Genomic DNA, 20,267 nt, shown 5'->3' with positions numbered 1-20,267 from the left:
AGTCATGTTCAGGATTGACTTGAGGTGGCTACCTTTCAAGGTACTGGTATGTGCATAGGTTTTTATGTGTTTAATGTTTGTAAAAGCAAACAGGACATTATCCTGCAAAATTGCTATTTACTGTTTCTTTTTTTAAGTTGGCAATATTTGGCTAACAGAATACATTAAGATTTAAATGTCCTTAAAAAATGATGATACAGACTGTTGAATGAGAAAAATACAAAACTTACCTTCTTGTTTGTTTCTTTAATATACAATCTGCCATATGAAATCAACAAGTATGAAAAGTTATACAATAGTTCTTATTATGTTAAGATATTCTCATAATCAGTTATTTAAAATGGTGGATTCATTTTTTTACCATAGATATATCTAACTGTAAATATAGATAAGGCACAAGGAAACTGAATAACTGTTTAAAATTCATAATCACAAAACATACAAATAATCAGAATTGTTTCTACATAATCAATTTTTGAATGAGCTAGCTGGGAATGAAATACTTATACATCCACTAAGCCAGTGGTGATTGTTGCCACAAATAACACAAAGAAATTTTTTTCAAAACAATTTTTTCTCAGATAAATGAGAAAAATTACTGAGTAATTTATCTGAACATTTGTACATTATATTTCCCTAAATTATGACCAAAAATCTGGAAAAATTAAAATTGAATCAGTCAGTTTTGCTAAAACATGGCAATATGTTCCATTTAATTGTAGCTAACAAAGAGCTCATTATTTAAAACCAATTCCATATATTGCACTTCTAGAAAAATAATTTATTTATCTGATATAGACATTTATTCAAAACTGATAAAATTTACTAAAACATTAAAATAAATTAAATCAAAATTCAACTTATGACCCTTCACAGAAGTAGACTGACACTGGAAAGAGGAAAAGAAAGGAATTAACAACACCTGAGACTGAAAAATCCCTCTCTCTACTTGCTGTACCAATTGTTCTTTATATAAATCACAGCAGCAATAGTTACAGCAATACAGGCAACTCCAAAAGAGATCTTCAGAGCTGTATTACCAACACTGCTCAACACTCCCCCCTATATAAATAAAAAGAATATTAAATTGCAATAGATACATATCGGTCCCTCTTTAAATAATAATACTTTAATGAAAAGTAGTTTGTATTGTGATGACTAGCTACTAATAAATTGTACCCTTGCTTTAATTCAACATAGATTCCAAATAGCCACCTTTGCTTCCCTAGATTTCTTCTCTGATTGTACTTTGCCTTCACTAATAGTGATTTGTTGACCTGGAACTGTGTGAGCCAGGCCTCCTAATTTAATCGGTTCTTGAAGAAGCTTCCATGAACAAATGTCTCTAAAAAGTTGATAATAGTCAATATCACCTGTGCTAAGAAATTTCAGTTTCCCAGTAATAGATAATGTTGATTAATGAAATTTTTGGGCCTGCAAAATAATTATTTTTTAAGAACTCACTGCTTCGACTGACATTTTGGGCAACACCAAATGAATCCACACAGCTTGGTTTTTGCTGGAAGCAAACAGTATGGCTGATTACATACAAGGCAAACATCTCACTTCTTACAAAATTAGATGGTGCTCTTGAAAATAATCAAGTACATTTCAGTTATCTTTATGAATTTCACTTACAGTAAAGAGATCCACATGAAATTCTAAAAATGTGGAAAAGAAAAAAAGCACATGATACAATGGTGATGTCTGCCAATCAGCAGCAGCAGCAGGAGGAGGCTCCACCCTATATCCAATACTACACCTTCGCCAATGGTTTCTTGTCTCAATTATTATTTATTAGAGAATACATGTGCATACTTGGTTTTATAAACTTGTAAATGGAAGTGAATTATACTCTCGTGTTTATACTTTATAAAGTTTTATTTTGTTGGAAACAAGTGTCAAAAAAATTATTTAAAATTGTCATTTCTAAAAAAAAAATCAGCATTAGTATGCAACTAGCAGAATTTATAAAACCAAAACCATTTTTCAAATTATAATAAATTATAATTAATAGTAATAATAAATTAATAAATTTATTAATTTATTAATCCTCTTAATTTATTACTCAATTTTGGGCAAAGATTAAAAAAAATAGACTATGAAAACTACTGTAAAATTGCCTAACCACTGACTGATCCAAATCACATGTCAATAAATCACTTTAAGCTACAATGTCTTATCCATAATATCAGTGAGTCATATAACATTATTCGGTACAGATTACAATTTATATTAATGCTGCTGACCTGGGAATAGTGCAAATTACTGAAATTAACAAATATTCATTTGGGATTTTCATTTCCTCAAACAACCCTGCGTGCATTCCTGTTTGGTAGGTTAGTATTAGCAGTGGAACCTTTCCTGGTAAGAGCACCCTTTTGTTCCTCTTGCTAATCTCACTGCACCCTGAATCCATGGATATTCACATAATCATGGCTGAATGCTTGTTTACCTATTTTACTGCTTATTTTAATATAATAAAGTAACTTAGTTACTTTAACCACAACAATTTATTTTCAACTTTCCTTTTAGTTATCACAAAATCATTTGAACTTATGCTCCTCCAAATTAGAATTAGGTATACCTCTGGTATTCCTATCCTTAAAAACTTCTTCATATAGATACAAATTATTTATTGTTTATCGACAAATGTGGTTGTCTCTTTACTTCATTTCTTTCCACTCAGTAATAAAAAGTTGGCAGTGAATTTAAAGCCATTTCATTTAAATGCATTAACATAATGTTATATATTCCCTCTACACCTGCAACACTAGTTGGATATCCTGGTTAATGCCTGTTTCAGTAAAGTTATTGTGAAAGGTTGTCATGAGATAAGTTTATTTTATATTGCCCAGCTATCTTTTTGATGTAGTAGTAGTAGTGGCATGTGATGCAAGAAAGCAAATGTATGAGCTTATGCAGCATCAGCCAAAAAAAAAAATCACACCATTCCCTCCAAATGCCTGTCTAGTTCCTCCTTAAATTTATTCAACCTATCAACTTCCACAACGACAGATGGAAGTTTGTTCCAGCAATTAACCACTTGCTGGCTAAAGGCAAATTTCCACACATCTATTCTACATCTGTCTTTTCTTAATTTGAATTTTATGCCCCCTTAGGTTCGTAATCTGAACAAGTGGAAGGATCCCATCAGAATTCAGCGTGCTCAATCCATTCAAGGCCTTATATACCTCAATCAGATCACCGCGCAGGTGCCTAGTCTCCAGCCACTGCAATTTGCAGAACTTAAGCCTCTCTTGGTAAGAGGATCCCTTCATTCCCCTCACCAATCTTGTTGCCCTTCTCTGTACCTGCTCAAGTAAATCTACATCCTTCCTAAAATGAGGTCTCCAGACCTGTACGCAGTACTCAAGGCGTGGCCTGACCATTGCCTTATACAGAGGGATAATCACCTTTTCCCTGCTAGCAAAATTCCTATATATTATTGACAAAACCCCATGACCTGCCCTGGCAGCCTGTCTGCATTGCTCAGAGAACTTCATATCTGACTGCACAATTACTCCCAGGTCTTTTTCATTTTCTACCACCTTAAGTGTAGTACCACACAGTTGGTACGTTTCTCTGGGGTTATTTTTACCCATATGCAGTACTTTGCATTTGTCAAGGTTAACTTCAGTTGTTGGATATACTTGTTCTATCCAGTTGCTGTTGATGCCTTGTTGAATGTTTCAGCAAGTGCATTTGCTATCTTCAGAGGGGAGGAGCCCTGTGCATTCTAGATGAAAATTGGGGACCATAGTGGTGGATAGTTGCCATTTAGCTGTTATATTTGATTTTTTTAAAAATTAAGTTAATTTGGTGTCTTTGGTAATAGTGGATCTGAGTGTTTTTTTTTTTTGCAGGTCGTCTAATTTGCCTAGCTTTTGCCTTCAGTCTCTTATAATTAATGATGTTTACTGTTGTCAGGTGCTTGTGAAATAAGTTCCATGCTTTTTCTTTCTTGTTTTGCTTTACTGCAAGATTCATTTTTCCACTATATAACTGTGGTACTGACTTGGTAGCTGCTCTTAGTATTTGCTTAGTCATGCATTCAGTCATATCATCTATGGCTGATTCTATATAATGCGATTGTTAACAGAGATGCTAGCAGAAAATTTGTTCCAATCTGTTTTGGAGGATTTCCAGGTTGTTTAATTTTCCTGATATTTGTAATTTGCAGATGATAGAAAGTGATCACTCCCAAGAGAGTCTTTTAATACTGTTGACTCCATGCCTTAGAGTGGAGGAGCATAAATAGAGGTCATTAGCAGAGTTGGACCCTGTTGAGAAATGTATGAGCATGTGATCTAGTGTTAACAAACAAGTTTTACTGATCTAGTAAAATTTCTATGATCTATCCTCTTCTGTCCATATGGGCAGAACCCCATAATTGGTGCCCACTGAAGGGACCTAATAAACAGAAAGGAGCAGAAATTCGTGCTAAAATTTTTTCTGTCTTTGGTGATTTGGTGAGAAGCACACGAAAATGATAGTAAAGAAAATCCAAGCTTAATATGGACAGCAACTGCTTTAATTGAGGTTTGAAGTCTATTAGAACTGCAACAACTTCATGGGTGGAGGAAATTAAATCTCTCTTTTCAGTACAACATAATTTTTAATCTTTGGAGTAACTTGTGGGTTTAAATTTACTCTCTTGCAAACAGATGGCTGAGTCATGTCAGGAGATTAAATCAGAGACATCACTGATATTGCTGTGTAAATCTTCACAATTCTGTTTGCATGTAGCAATTTCTATGATATGTTTGCTTATGCCAATCATCTTATCTTTTCTGCTCACAAAGACATCTGCTTTTTGTGAGTTGTTTGCTTATGCCAATCATATTTTCTTTTTTTGTAAAAAAAAACAAAAAAACAGGGTATTCAGAATCAAGACCTTGCAAGTTTGAAGCAACAGAGCATCCTGTCTCCATATGATCTTGTGCATGGAAATCAAGTAAGTACTATTTCATCTTGTTTAATTGTATCATTAATATCAATACAGGCAACTCTCTGTTTATGAACATTCACTGTAACGAATGTCACCATTCAAAATTTCTTAAAGTCGCCAGTAGATAGAGTTCCTTATAAAACGAAATGCCAAACATACAGTGAACGTAACTGTAAGATTTAAATAAACTTTTAAAAAATGTATTTATTATACTGAACTGTTCTTGGTTAATAAAACTAATCTAGCCAGTAAAAAAAAAAGCTGGGAGAAAATGGCTGCAGCTTTTAAATCAATTTCTGATGGGTTGGCAATCTTTGAAGAAGACGCAAAAGTTAAGAGGCATTTATGACTGTCTAGCGTGCTACATTGATATTTTTGAAGAGAAAAAAAGAAACTAACTGTGCAATCTTCTATAAAAACATTTTAAAAAAGTGGAAAACCCAGCTGTTTTTTCATTATCAGACACCCTTTCATCTGCACCTAGTGTCACTTATGTGGAAAATATTCACAAGTAAAAGTTGAATACAGTACATATGTTAGTACTGTACTCATTTTCTTTATTTTGTAACTCTGTTTTGAATTAAAATTAACAAGTATGATCTCTTGTTTTATTATTATTTTCTTATTTTAGAAAATAATAAAAAAACTTCTAGAAAAATTAAAGTTACATATTGTATACAATAAACCATAACACATTATAATAAAACTTTTGAAGACTAAATGTTCAAGGCATAATACATTATGGGTTGAAATTAACTATATAATATCAGTGTAAAGGTGAAGGCAGCCACAATGAGATAAAATCAAACAATGCCGTTACACTACTGTTGTAGTTAAATTTATGGTGTATTTACACCGATATTATACAATTATAATATAACATATTGTATAAACCATTTGATGTTTAGTACATAGTTTTAATGCTTTAAAATGGCTGCTAATGTACACAAAACATAATGTACATCTTGGAATGGAACTCGTTCGTAAACTGAGAGTTGTTTGTATCAATTAAACAGCATCTAGCCATTGTGATTTTTGGTGGAACTGTGATCAGGGTTTTTTATTGTTTTTATTTTTGGTCTGTTAGATGTGGCCTTGAATATGGGGAATGGTTTAAAAGCAGAGATCTTTGCTCATTCTGCAACTGATGTATCAGGTGAAACTGTCACCTGTGTTCTTGTTGCTGTCTGGTAATTTTGAATGGCAAATGCCTATGTATGCCCTGATATAATTAATTTTATTTTCTTTATACTTAATTTATACAGTTACTTTATACTTAACCTTATATTTTTGATATTTTTTTCCCCCTTAGTTTCCAAAGATCGCACACCCTTGCAGTTGTCTTTGTGGAGCAGTACTTTGTGCATGGTTTTTAGATATCCACAGTTTGCACAAGTAGTATCAACCTGGCAAATTGTCTGGAAGTGTCCAAACATCTGACATTTGTAACATTAAACAGTTAGGGATAAACAGTCAAGCTTGACAAATTTGGTGAATTAAAGGTCAAAATTATGTTACATGTTGAAATTACATTATCTTTTTGGATCGTTATCTAGAAAACTTACCTTTCTGTTTTTCAGTTAAGTCTTTTTGGGAAAGAGGTAATGGTCAGTTTCTACATCGGCTATATCTAAATTGGGCGGTCTTTGGTTATAATGGCAGATATTCATTTGTATCCATTTTAGCACCTTTAGTCCTGGGTGTTGGCTTTACTGCCCAAGTTTCTGACCCAGCCACGTGGAGGTTGGAGCGATGTGAACTAGTTACAAAGCAGCTGGGAATAGTTGGGTTACAACCACTGTTGTTTTTGATTTTCATAAATGACATCGATGAAGGGGTAGAGGGCGTGATGTCTAAATTTGCAGATGATGTAAAGATTGGTAGAGTAGTTATTGATCACTGTCAAGCAGAGCCTCTTCAGAGTGACCTAGACAGACTTCAGAGGAGTGGCAGCTATGCTTTAATTCAGCAAAATGCAAGGTCTTATACCTGGGGAACAGTAACTCCAAAATAACTTATACACCGGGTGGAGTTAAACTAAAGTCTGTAGTGCAAGAAAGGGACTTGGGAGTTATGACATGGTGAGACATGAAGTTCTCCCAGGCATTGCAGACAAGTTGCAAGAATGGCTCATGGTGTCTTATCAATGATTTATCAAACATTTGCTAGTAGAGATAAGAACGTCATAATCCTATTGTTAGACCACACTTGGAATACTTTGTTCAAGTATGGAGACCACACCAAAAGAAAGACATTGTTCTTCTTGAAAGTGCCCAAAGACAGGTAACTCACTTGGTGAGATTAGCAAAAGGGTGTCCATATCAGGAAAGACTTTGAATATGTGGTTTGCACATCGTGGGCAGGAGCAGCAGTGCATAGCACACGCTTCTTGATTAGACCGGGGTTTGAGCCCGTGACCACCAAATACGGAGGATGCGGAAAGGTCAGGGAATGACCACTGCATATCCCGGAGCAATATGGCCTTAGTTGCTAATGCTCCTAAAAACCAAATAACAAACAAACAAGCACACCTTGCAAACTGATACCGCCGAGGAGACTTGAATGTGGTGTTTAAGGCTCTGCGTGGTAAAAGCAAAATGAATGAGGACGAAATTTTCATGGTTATAAAAGATTCTAGAACTAGGAGATAAATTCAAGTTATGAAGAAAGAAGTTTAGACTGGATTGCAGGAAGTTTTATTTTAGCCATAGAGTTATAAATTACTGGAATAAGTACCTACATGAGTGGTTGAAGCTGACAGTTTGGGGAAATTCAAAGGTCAGCTTGATAGTTACCTACAGGAGGAGGGAAATGCATTTCCTTTTCTTTAATTTTTGGCTGGTTCAGCGTAAGCCTTAGGCTTTCTTGTACCATATGCCCATTACTAATAATGATCCCTTTATATAACTTTTGGCTAGTTTTTATACCTCAACTATGTATAGAAACTAATGCATGGAAAATAAATATGTGCCAGTCAGGGCCGGCCTTAAGCCAATTGAGCCCCATGCATGGCAGAAAAATTAAAGTTAAAAATGGGAAGGGAAAAAAACAAGATAATTTAAAAGGAAAAAGTTATTTTCTTTAAACGTAAAGAATTAATTTTGAAATGTATTTAAATTGCACATGACTCCTGTGAAACCAGAAACTGACTTTTTTTTTACATACGTTTAGAAAAAATGATTAGCATTTTATCAATGAATACAAAGGACGTAGACAAAAAATGTTTATTTATTTATTTTTTTTTTTCGATTCATAATATGTGAAAAGGGAATTCTGTATAATTTATAAAGTTGTGGAAATTTTTGCCATTATCTACAGCAGTGGTTCTCAACGTGGGCCATGGGAAAAGTTCACTTCTAAAATAAAATTATTACTGATATAAAAAATAAATTAGTGAGATCCTTGCAGATCTCACTAAACTAAGGGATAATAATAATATTATTGTAATATTTTTTGTTAGGAGCATAAGGGTATATTGTGAATAAACAAAATATCAGTAAAAATTCTATTATAAATAAATTTTTGTAGTTAATAAACACCTTTTTTATTATCAATATTCTAAATATTATAAACAAATAGTACACATTGTTCATAAAGTACATATTTATTTTAATTAAACAATATAATATGAGGGGGGGGGCCACAGAGGTGAATGAAACTCAGAAGTGGGCCACTGATCTAGGGTAATCATCTCAAGGCCAGTTTTTACACATCCCTTGAAATGTCAGAGGTAATTAATTTTCACACATGCATGGGCCAGACATAAGGTGGAGTATACATGTATGGAAATTTATTACTTTCGTCCGACACCCGCTGTATGGCCGAGCAACCCTGAATGCATCACTATAAAGTTGTTTTTATTTGAATAATTGTGCTCCTTATGTAGGTAAATAAAATTTATATCTTATTTATTGAGTTGGAGCTGGAATGCGACACAAACCCAGTTGCATAACTATGCCAATGCAGCTGCATTAGGGCTGAGCTTGAAAGGGGGCTGTGAAATTTGGAAGACAATTAACGAATTTCATTAATAAATGAGCAATTTTTTTAAACGAAATGTAACAAATTCTATCAACCCAGCGACTGCCTGCCCAAGTATTGTTTAGCATTTAGACTGCTGCCACACTTATAGAAATAATAGTAAATAAAAGATAGTTGTGAAATATTCAGCAAAACCAGAGTTAAATATAATCAAAGTCTAATTTTATTTTAGTGTTCGTGAATTTAATTTAAATTTTTTGTGTATATGCCTACTCTCATTGTGTCGTAGGAAAATATGTTTTATTTTACAAATACACAAATTGTTGCATAACAGTCTGGCTACAGACAGTATTGCCATTTTTAACACCCATCACGCTAGATTTTGCTAGTTTTTTTTTTTTTTTTGTTTATCTGAAACGAAAAACTACGAGGACCAGGAATGAGTTATTACTATGATAACCAGAAACACATCTGAATAGCAGACCTTTGATTCTCGCGTATGGCGTTATGAAACTGACCGGACTCTTCCCGTAATTAGCGTTTATCCCATGGTGTCCAGGCAGAATAAAGCCTCTACTTTGGTCGCTCCAAAGCATTAAGTTTATGGGTTTGAGGTTCATTTGCCATTTCCACACCCTTGTGTATTGCTTTGTTTCTATACAGCCAACAGGCACTGGACTTTTTCGCTGGCCATGATTATTGTTATTTGTTTTTTAGGAGCATTAGCAACTAAGGCCATATTGCTCCGGGGATATGCGGTGGTCATTCCCTGACCTTTCCGCATCCTCCGTATTTGGTGGGCACGGGCTCGAACTCCGGTCTAATCAAGAAGCGTGTGCTACGCACTGCTGCTCCTGCCCACCTGGCTACGGAGGCGCGCTGGCCATGAATAATACATTTTATAACCCTTATATCTGGATGTTTTCGTTTATGGTGGGAAAATTTGTTGCAATGTTACTTGAAGGAGAAACTGGGAAATTAGTGAGAGAAACGAAATAAAAAAATTCAGCCAATCGCAGAGATTTTCATTTGCTTTATTGGCAGAAAAGGTTCTGCAGCTCTTATCAAGCATCATGTACCCACAGAGAAGTAAGATATGTTAACGTTCTGTGATTCTATATTTAAGTTTATCAGAACACAAAAAAATTTACTCATTACCACCATTGTTTTCTAACTTGTAATAGAAAGGCTGAAGATGTAAATTTATTATTCCCGTTTTCATTCACAAATTATGAATGATCCATGGCAATCGTCAAACGTTGTCCAGTTTTTATGCTAATATTTGTTATTCATTGCTGTAGATTTATTTACTTACTTAACTGCTCTGTGCTTTTTGTTGCAATTTTACAGAACAATTTGTTAATTTTATTACTGTGGTGTCAGTCAATTTTGTTTATTGAAATTTTTTGTTGAGGGATCATTTACACATCACAGAAAGATATATGAATTTCAAAAAAAGTTATTTTTCTTGTCTGCACCTTCCACCCCCCCCCCCACCATTGTTTTCTAACTTGTAATAGAAAGTCTGAAGATGTAAATTTATTATTCCCGTTTTCATTCACAAATTATGAATGATCCATGGCAATCGTCAAACGTTGTCCAGTTTTTATGCTAATATTTGTTATTCATTGCTGTAGATTTATTTACTTACTTAACTGCTCTGTGCTTTTTGTTGCAATTTTACAGAACAATTTGTTAATTTTATTACTGTGGTGTCAGTCAATTTTGTTTATTGAAATTTTTTGTTGAGGGATCATTTACACATCACAGAAAGATATATGAATTTCAAAAAAAGTTATTTTTCTTGTCTGCACCTTCCACCCCCCCCCATTTTGCACACCTTTGAATAGAGAAGTATGCATTGATTTGCTTTATGTGCACAATGCCAACTTTTTAGTGATTCTGTAATAAGTGAATTTATTATTCCAGTTTTCATAAGTGTACACAATGGACCATTCACAAATTATGAATGGTCCATGACATTGGCAACATCGTATAGTTTGTAATAATAATATACAGTATATTACTCATTGCTGTAGATTTATTTCATTACTATTCTTTCCATTTTGTTACAATTTAACAGAATGATTTGTAATTTTATTACTCTGATGTCATAAATTTTTTGCTGGATCATTTACAGATCAGAGAAACATATATGAATTCATAGAAATAATATGAATTTGCACCAATCACTCAGAACTCTTCAACTTCCTTTCTTTGAAACTTTCATGATCTCAAAGACACTAAATATAAGAACCGACTCTGCAAGTTAGATGGTGATTATTTAAAATGTATTTGTAAATATTGTAGATGCACTCTGACAGCCAAATTAAGCGATATTGAAAGGCATCATAATACAAACTAAGCACAAGAAAGCCGAAGAGCCCTTTAGTTTTCAGCATCTGAGAGTATTGCCATTCAACAAAATTGGCGACACAGAAGGTGCAAAGGCAGAAAGCAGCATGGCATTTTTCATAGCTGTGCATTAAGGGAGTTGATCATTTGTAAATTTCATTTTTCAGACAGCAGGGTAAATAAGGACTTCAAACTGCGAAGAACAAAACGTACTTCAATAGTATGCAATGCTATGGCACAACGTTTTGTGGATAATTTAAAACCTGATTTAGGAAATAAACTCGTGATGAAAGTAATGACATTAGTTTATAAAAATGTTGAGAATTGTAATACGGTACTATTCGCATTAGCATTAGTAGAGGCATATGATGCAAGAAAGCAAGCTTATTCAGCATCAGCCAAAAAAAAAAAAAAAAAACCCCCACTCCCATTTCACCCATCTGTTCGTTCGAAATACCTGTCCAGTTGAGCTTTAAATTTGTTTAGGCTATCAACTTCTACAACAAGTGATGGAAGTCGGTTCCACCAACCAACCACCCGCTGGCCAAAGGCAAATTTCCGCACATCTATCCGACATCCGTCCTTCCTCAATTTGAATTTATGCCCTCTGAGGTGATTATTCTGAGCAAGATGAAGAATCCCATTGGCATTGAGCATGCTCAAACCATTCAAAGCCTTATACACCTCGCCGGTGCCTAGTCTCCAGACTCTGTAATTTGCAAAACTTAAGCCTTTCTTCGTAAGAGCAACCCTTTGTTCCATTCACTAATCTTGTTGCCCTTCTCTGTACCCGTTCCAGCAGTTCTACATCCTTCTTGAAATGAGGCCTCCAGACCTGTATACAGTACTCAAGATGTGGCCTAACCATTGCCTTATACAAGGGAATAATCACCTCCTTATCCCTGCTAGAAAAATTCCTGTATATCATTGACAAGACACCATGAGCTACTCTTGCAGCTCGTCTGCACTGCTCAGAGAACTTCATATCTGCCTGCACAATTACCCCCAGGTCCTTTTCATTCTCCACCACTGTCAGTGTAGTACCGCAGAGTTCATACGTTGCTCTGGGGTTACTGTTTCCCATATGTAGTACTTTACATTTGTCAATGTTAAACTTCATTTGCCACCTCTCAGCCCATCTGTTCAACCTTTCCAGATCCTGTTGCAGCAGCATAGCGTCAGTAGTGTCCTTAACGACCCTGCCAACCTTTGTATCATCTGCAAACTTGGACATTAAACTTGATATCCCATCATCAATATCATTCATAAACACCGAAAACAACAACGGACCCAACACTGAACCTTGAGGAACTCCACTAATAACATTAGTCCACGTTGAGCAGTGTCCATTGATTACCACTCTCTGTCTTCTGCCACTCAACCAACCCCTTATCCATAGCAGCAATTTGCCTCCAATACCACACTGCTCCAAATTATGCAGCAGTCTTCCATGTGCAACAGTATCAAAAGCCTTTCTAAGATCCAAATATATAATATCAAAGTTATTCCCTGCATCCAGTTCTTTTGTGACTACATCATAGTATCCAATCAAATTGGTCAGGCAAGACCTGCCCTTAACAAAACCATGCTGCGTCTGAGCTATAACTGAATTCTTGTCTAGATGATCCTGCAGTGCTTCTTTAACCAGTGCCTCCATTAATTTACCTGGAACAGAAGTTAAACTAACAGGTCTATAATTACTTGTGTCAGCCTTTGATCCTCCTTTGTGAATTGGGGTTACATTTGCACATCTCCAGTCTACGGGTACCTCCCCTGAGTCCAAAGAAGCTCTCATAATTATGGCTAGGGGTTTGCATACTTCCTTTGCTGCCTCCTTTAATATAACTGGATAGATCCCATCCACCCCAGGTGCCTTTTTTATGTTTATCCTCAACAATCTCTCCTCCACTTTCCTCTCAGTTATTACAAAATCATCCAGCTCACTGCCAATGTTTACTTTACCTACATCATTCTCCTTCCTGAATAACTCCTCATGCGTGAATGTAGATGCAAAATACTCGTTTAGATTGTTAGCCACCTGAGCAGGATCCTCAACTGTTGAACCATCAATATCCAGTGGACCAATCTGATTCATCCCTTTCCTTCTCGAGTTCAAATATGTAAAGAACTCTTTTTTGTTTTTCTTTGCATCCTTTGCCAAGGATTTTTCGTAGTCTGCCTTTGCCTGCCTAATCTCCTTTGTGACTTGGTTACAGACCAACTTATATATATCATAGGCTTCCATGTCACCCATTAATTTGTATGTATCCCATGCATTTTTCTTCTCTGCCACATGTCTCATTAATTCATCTGACAACCATTTAGGCCTAAACCCTGAACAATATTTCTTAGTTGGTATGTAAAGCCTGGTAGCCTCCAAGATTAGTTCCTTGAATGCTTCCCATTTTGAGTTTGCTGTTGGTAACATCATCAGTTGGTCCCACTGTATAGAATTTAAATACTGTCTCAGACCATCATAGTCGCCTTTACGAAAACAAAAACCCTTTCCTTTACCTCTGGTGGTAGTTACCTCCTTGAGTAAATCCCACTTCAACACACTGTGATCACTACCACCTAGTGGTTCATTTATCTGCAGATTCTTAATGCATGAAGAATCACTACTGATAATCAGATCAAGAGTATTGCTCCCTCTTGTTGCCTCACGAACATGCTGATGTAGAAAACAATCATCCAATAAATCCACAAAAGCCTTGCTAGTGTGCAAGTGACCAATCCACAAATTCCAGTCAATATCTGGGAAATTAAAATCCCCCATTATAAGACTCTCTGATTTACTGGCCCACTATTTCCCTGTACAATATCTTATTATACTCATCAGAGTCATTAGGCCTATAGCACACTCCTACTCTCAATTTTGATTTCCCTATGCTTATTTCAAGATCAATTTGTGGTAACTTTTCTTGTCATAACTGAACTCAATGAATGCATTGCAGAAGAAATATATAAATCATTGAAAGCATTGCTAAGTAATGGATTACAGTTGTACTGACAATGCATCTGTAATGGTTGGTATTAATAATAATGTATAAGAAATTAAAGGTTGAGATTACCTGTCTGGGTGGTGTTCCAGCTGTTGATGAGTGTCTGCTACGAAACAGATTTTCTTATTTTTCTCACACTCACCTGTTCAACAGGCTAAATATAAGAAGCTTTGAAGTTTGTCATTTTATCACTGATAAAGCATAAAGTTCGTTATTTGACAAGTAAGTCGGAAACGAACATGTAAGAAAATTTTTACTAATTAGCTATTGCCTTATTTCTTTTTTGAATGAAAAAAAAAAAAAAATAATAATAAATAAATAAAATAAATAATACAAGCTACACGAAAAAGAATTTAAAAAAATTCTGACGTTATTCCCCCCTCCCCTTCAGGGGAAGGGGGGGAATAACTAGTAAAAATTTTAGGCCTAAAAGTCTCAGACTATGGAAAATTGACAATTAGTATTAGCAATGGCCACATGGTGCAAGGAAGCCTATGGCTTATGCTGCCCCAGCCTAAAAATAAAAAAAATAATAAATAAATAAAATAAATAATACAAGCTACACGAAAAAGAATTTAAAAAAATTCTGAAGTTATTTCCCCCCCTCCCCCTCAGGGGAAGGTGGGGAATAACTAGTCAAAATTAGTCAAAATTTTAGGCCTAAAAGTCTCAGACTACGGAAAATTGACAATTAGTATTAGCAATGGCCACATGGTGCAAGGAAGCCTATGGCTTATGCTGCCCCAGCCTAAAAATAAAAAAAATAATAAGAGAAAAGGAAATAGGCAATCTATGCATTTCCCTCCTCCCATAGGTAATTATCCAGCTGACCTTTGAATTTCCCTAAACTGTCAGCCTCTATTGCCCATGTGGGCAACTTATTCCAGTAATTTATAACTCGCTGGTTAAAATAAAACTTCCTGCAATCCAGTCTAAAAATCTCACCCCATAATTTGAAATTATGGCCCCTAGTTCTAGAATCATTTATAACCATGAAAATATGGTCCTCATTCATTTTACTTATGCCTCTCAGATCCTTAAACACCTCAATCAAATCTCCTCTAAGGTGCCTAGTTTCCAAGCTCTGCAACCCGTATAATTGAAGCCTTTCCTCATATGGAATCCTTTTTTCCGACTTACCAGACAAGTTACCTGTCTTTGGACCCTTTCAAGAAGAACGATGTCTTTCTTTAGGTGCGGTCTCCATACTTGAACACAGTATTCTAAGTGTGATCTAACAATAGCCTTATATAATAGGATTCTGACGTCCTTATCTCTACTAGCAATTGTTTAATAAATCATCGATAGGACACTACGGGCCTTCCTTGCAACCTGTATACAATGCTGGGAGAACTTCATTTCTGACTGTGTTGTAACTCTCAAGTCCCTTTCTTGCACTATACACTTTACTTTAACTCCACCAAGTGTATAAGTTACTTTGGACTGTTCCCCAGGTGTAACCTTGCATTTTGCTGCATAGCTGTCACTTCTTTAACCATCCCTGAAGTCTGTCTAGGTCACTCTGAAGAAGCTCTGCTTGGCAGTGATCATTAACTACTCTACCAATCTTTACATCTATGAAAATCAAAAACAACAGTGGTCCTAACACTGATCCTTGGGGAACCCTACTTCATAGTTCAACCCAATCTAAGGAATAACTATTTATCACAGCCCTGAAGCCATCCAGCTATCCATGTAAGAATTTTCCCTGTGATTCCAACCTGTTCCAGCTTATAAAGTAACCGCTCATGTGGGACTGAGTCAAATGATTTGCTAAAACCCATATAAACTATATTGAAATTATTCCCTAAGTCCAGCTCTTGAGTGATCCTGTTAAAATAACTAACCAGATTACTTAAACATGGTTTTCTCTTTACAAAAGCGTGCTGAGTATCCTTCAGAATTCCACATTTGATCATTGTGTCCATGATTTTCCTTTCTCCTGAAGTTAGACTGACTGGCTGATAATTTCCCACTTTACTCCTTAGAAATGCCCTTATGTATTGGAGATACATTGCCACTTTTCCAATCCAACAGAATTACTCCAGAGTCCAGTGATGCTCTCATATTTAGCCTCAATGGTTGAATGCACTTGCTTGCCACCTCCATTATAATCCCTTAAGATTATAATATATATGCCATCAACCCGATGAGCCTTACTGGCCTATGGGCACGAAATTTTTTCATTAAATAAGCGTGAAATTTCAACATCATAAATTACATTTTTTTAAAACTTCACTCCCACAATTTCTCATTGACACAAAGGGTTTTTCTTCTGTAGCTTCAGCTGGGGTATCTAATACTATCCCACGTCCATTACATAAGGGTCTGATCTGGTTTGTCCTTCTCTTCTTTGCATTTATATATGTGAATAGTTCCTTATCCCCTCTCTTTGCCAGCCTAACCTTTTCTGTTACAGATAACTTTGTAGTTGTTATAGGCTTCAGTACTTTTTATTGATCTGTAACTTTTCCATGCCGTCTTTTCTGTTCAAGTAATCTGGCAACTTCCTTATTCATCCGACTTGGAATCTTCCTTGTATACCATAATTTAATTGTATTTGCTCTCTGTGCGATATCTATCCAGTTAATAGAGGCCACATAGCACCTTAAGCCATTGTAATTTACTTTCCTAAAATTATAATCCAATCCTTTAACTACTGCTGCCGCTCTCTTCATCGTCCACCGCAGAACTCCGTGTTACCTGCCAGTGGTTCCTGTACAGTCAGCCCTATTGTGTCATCTGGTTCACGCGTGATGATGATGAGATCTAGAGTATTCTTTTCCCTAGTACTGTCCCTGACATGCTGATACAAATAACAATCATGTAGAGGCTCATCATAATCTTCACAAGCACTTGGTCTGTAGATTACTTCCACTCTCATTATACCTTTGCTTCCAACTATCTCACACCATACAGATTCTATACGAGCATGCAGAACACCTGAAATCTTTCAACGTGCTCAGGCTGCTTTTGATAAGAATCATGACCTCATCACCCCCCTATCTCTGGGTGGCACCACGTGTGCCCTACTATGTCAGCAGTTCGAATTCACTCATTTTATTGACGACACGTCTGACATTACTGTATAAACAATTAAGACTTAGTGTTCTTGTATAGTTAACTACCCTGACACACCCCTTAAAGTTATTTAAGCTTGCTTCCCTGGCATTAGCTACCTGCTCATTAGAAACATTTCCGTCCTCAGAACATCTTGCTATGTTCTGTTGCGGTAACAAATAAGAACGCTTGAGGTACGTACAAGTGTTAATTTGACCAATATTATCAGATAAACGCATATCTATATTACCCTTTTCCCCCCTCCCCAAACCTTTAAGGTATACTCAATAATACTGGCAAAAACTCTTGCACTACCTTTCTTTAAATGTATCCATCTCTACAAAACAGATTACTTCTACCTACAAGTGCAGGCCAAGCTGACAGAAATTTCCCCCCAAAAGCCTTGCAGAGTCCTTCAAGTCTTGAGTTAATCCACAGGGCTTTCAGCATATAATCCCTCTTATCATGCCTGGGCAGAATTTCAGACACATAGGCATTGTGACCTAACTCGCAGCATTTCTTCAGCATGGTCCTATATTTGTCTACCAAATCGTCAGATCGTGTATGCTTAATGTCATTAGTCCCCACATGAATATTACTTTACCCCCTTAAAATCTGACAGTATGTTGGTGACATAATTAATAGCAATGTACCAAATTTTAACTTAAGATCGGTACACTCCTTACAACAGTGATAAAGAAATGAATCTCCAGGTGAGCTATGATTATCTAGGTTGACCTTGGAATACGTGCCACAGATTCTGCAAAGAATAAAATCACGACTCATGCAGAAATCGTCATCAGTTATTTCCATATGAATCATGGTATCCTCTGACAAAGTGTTCAAGGTGGACCTTGTAACAACAATTGTAAAATGTACTAAATATTAATAAAATAAACTTTCAAAAAATTATATTAAAAAAATTAAACTATTACAGGAAAAACAAAAGTTATCGAAATAAATGTTACAATACACCTAAACCTCTTTTTACACGATAGGTACGTTCCTAAAAATTATGCATATAAAGAACTACTGACTCTATAGCAAAAGTGAAGATTGGTTCCAAACCTGAAATATAAGCAAAATAATGAAAAAAACAAATATTAAATTCGTTAGGATCATAAGATTTTTTATTTACATGGAGAACACACATACATATAATGAATTTTAATAACTTTAAAAAAAAACATTCATTTCAGTTGTTTTCTAAGGATTCTATAAAAAGAATTGTTATTCGCTATCAGTTTCTCACAATAAATGCAAAAGCTTTCGTTTTCGTGAGACTGTAATATCACTAGAACTACTAGATATGGTATTATCAACTTCCGCCTGAACTTGTGGAATTCTTCTTGTCATGTCTTGAACAAAAGTACCACTGGTTGTTTCAGTAGTTTTAGGCATGAACACAGTTATTAATCGCTGTGTTGATGCTTTAGATAAGTTGCGATATAATTCTCTGTATGAAGACATTAACAACTTAAGCTCACGTGAAAACTTTCCAGCACGTTCTTCATTTGGATCATGTTGGGCAAAATAATTGCCTAAATTACTGGCCAGTTTAAGACCTTCTTTAATTATATCAACAGTAAAAGTAGGATTATCTTGATCATTATCATTAACTTCCTCACTTTCAGGAGTCTCAGAAACAATCTCCACTATTTCGTCTTCGCTAAGAGGTTTATCAATTAACAATTCTTCGATATCTGCCAACATAAGATCATCGAATCCTTCTCCGCCAATTTCACATACCAAACTTATTATATTGGGGAATTCTGCAGTATGACTGAAGGGAACAGGAGCATTCTCTTTAACACATGCGGGCCAAATAGCATTCCAGCATGCAGTCATAGTTTCTGGTCTCAATTCAGATAACGAAAATTGAACCTGATCAATACAATTCATAATTGAAAATTTTTTCCACACATCCATAACTGACAGCGTTTCATCATCATTTAGCTTGTTCAAAACGAACTGAAATGTTCGTCTGACAATGTTTTAAAAGTTGCAATTATACCCTGATCTAGAGGTTGTAGCAATGATGTGGTATTGGGCAGCAGAAAACAAAATTGCACATTTGGATGTTCTATGGCAGAATGACCGGGAGCATTATCAAGAATCAAAAGCACTTTAAATTCGAGACACTTGTCATTCAAATAGCATCTAACTTCTGGCACAAAATGTTTACGGAACCACTCAGTGAAAATATCAATGGTTACCCAAGCTTTTTTGTTGGCCATCCAATGAACTGGCAATTTTTGAAAATCTACGCCTTTTCATTGGCCGTGGTCTTAATGATTGATTTATGAGCAGTGGTTTTAACATCCGATCTCCTAAAGCGTTTGAACAAAATAGGAGTATTATGCGATCCTTTGCTGCTTTGAACCCACCAACAGTTTTTTGCATTTTTGATACGTAAGTTCTGTTTGGCATTTTTTTCCAGAAAAGGCCAGTTTCATCCATATTCCAAACTGGTTCACGAGTGTAACCTCCATCTTCAATTATTTTAGCAAGTTTTTGTGGAAATGCTTTAGCAGCTGTTTCATCAGCAGCAGCCGTTTCACCTTTAATTTTTATATTATGAAGAGCATGTCTTCTAATAAACTTAGCCAGCCAACCATTGCTTGCATGAAATTCATATTTTTTCCTCGATTGAGATGAAGTATCTAGCTGCACTTTTTTAATCTGTTCATAAAATCTCAATGCTGATTGCTTGATGGAATTTCCGTCAACTGGCATTCTTTTTTGTACATTATCTTCTATCCACATCACTAAAGCTTTTTCGGCCTTTTTTGAACAACATCTCTTGTGTATGATGATAATTTCGCACTCGATTTTGTACCAGAACATACCGCTTTTCTAATAGCCTCTTCATTTTTCTTTATAGATCTGATAGTTGATTCACAGACTCCAAAATGCTT

At 35.6% G+C, this 20,267-nt stretch overlaps 1 protein-coding gene across 3 annotated transcripts in view; it reads right to left on the bottom strand.

The window, feature by feature from the left end:
* Positions 1 to 378: 378 nt before the first annotated feature.
* Positions 379 to 20,267, bottom strand: part of LOC150081774 (uncharacterized) — a 144,099-nt gene continuing 124,210 nt past the window's right edge. For 2 of the 3 annotated variants that reach the window (XM_090379641.1, XM_090379642.1), the window contains exon 6: positions 379 to 1,062. In XM_090379641.1, coding sequence (XP_090235767.1) covers positions 946 to 1,062 — 117 coding nt within the window. In that variant the 3' untranslated portion in view covers positions 379 to 945. The remainder of the gene's footprint in view (positions 1,063 to 20,267) is intronic. The other variant, XM_090379643.1, reaches the window with a different exon arrangement.

Source organism: Mastigoproctus giganteus, chromosome 8 (genome assembly GCF_048544385.1).
Source record: "Mastigoproctus giganteus isolate SK-2022 chromosome 8, ASM4854438v1, whole genome shotgun sequence".
In the NCBI taxonomy this organism is placed as follows: domain Eukaryota; kingdom Metazoa; phylum Arthropoda; class Arachnida; order Uropygi; family Thelyphonidae; genus Mastigoproctus; species Mastigoproctus giganteus.
Note: the sequence above shows the minus strand (reverse complement) of the source record. Positions and strands in the feature narration are given on the sequence as shown.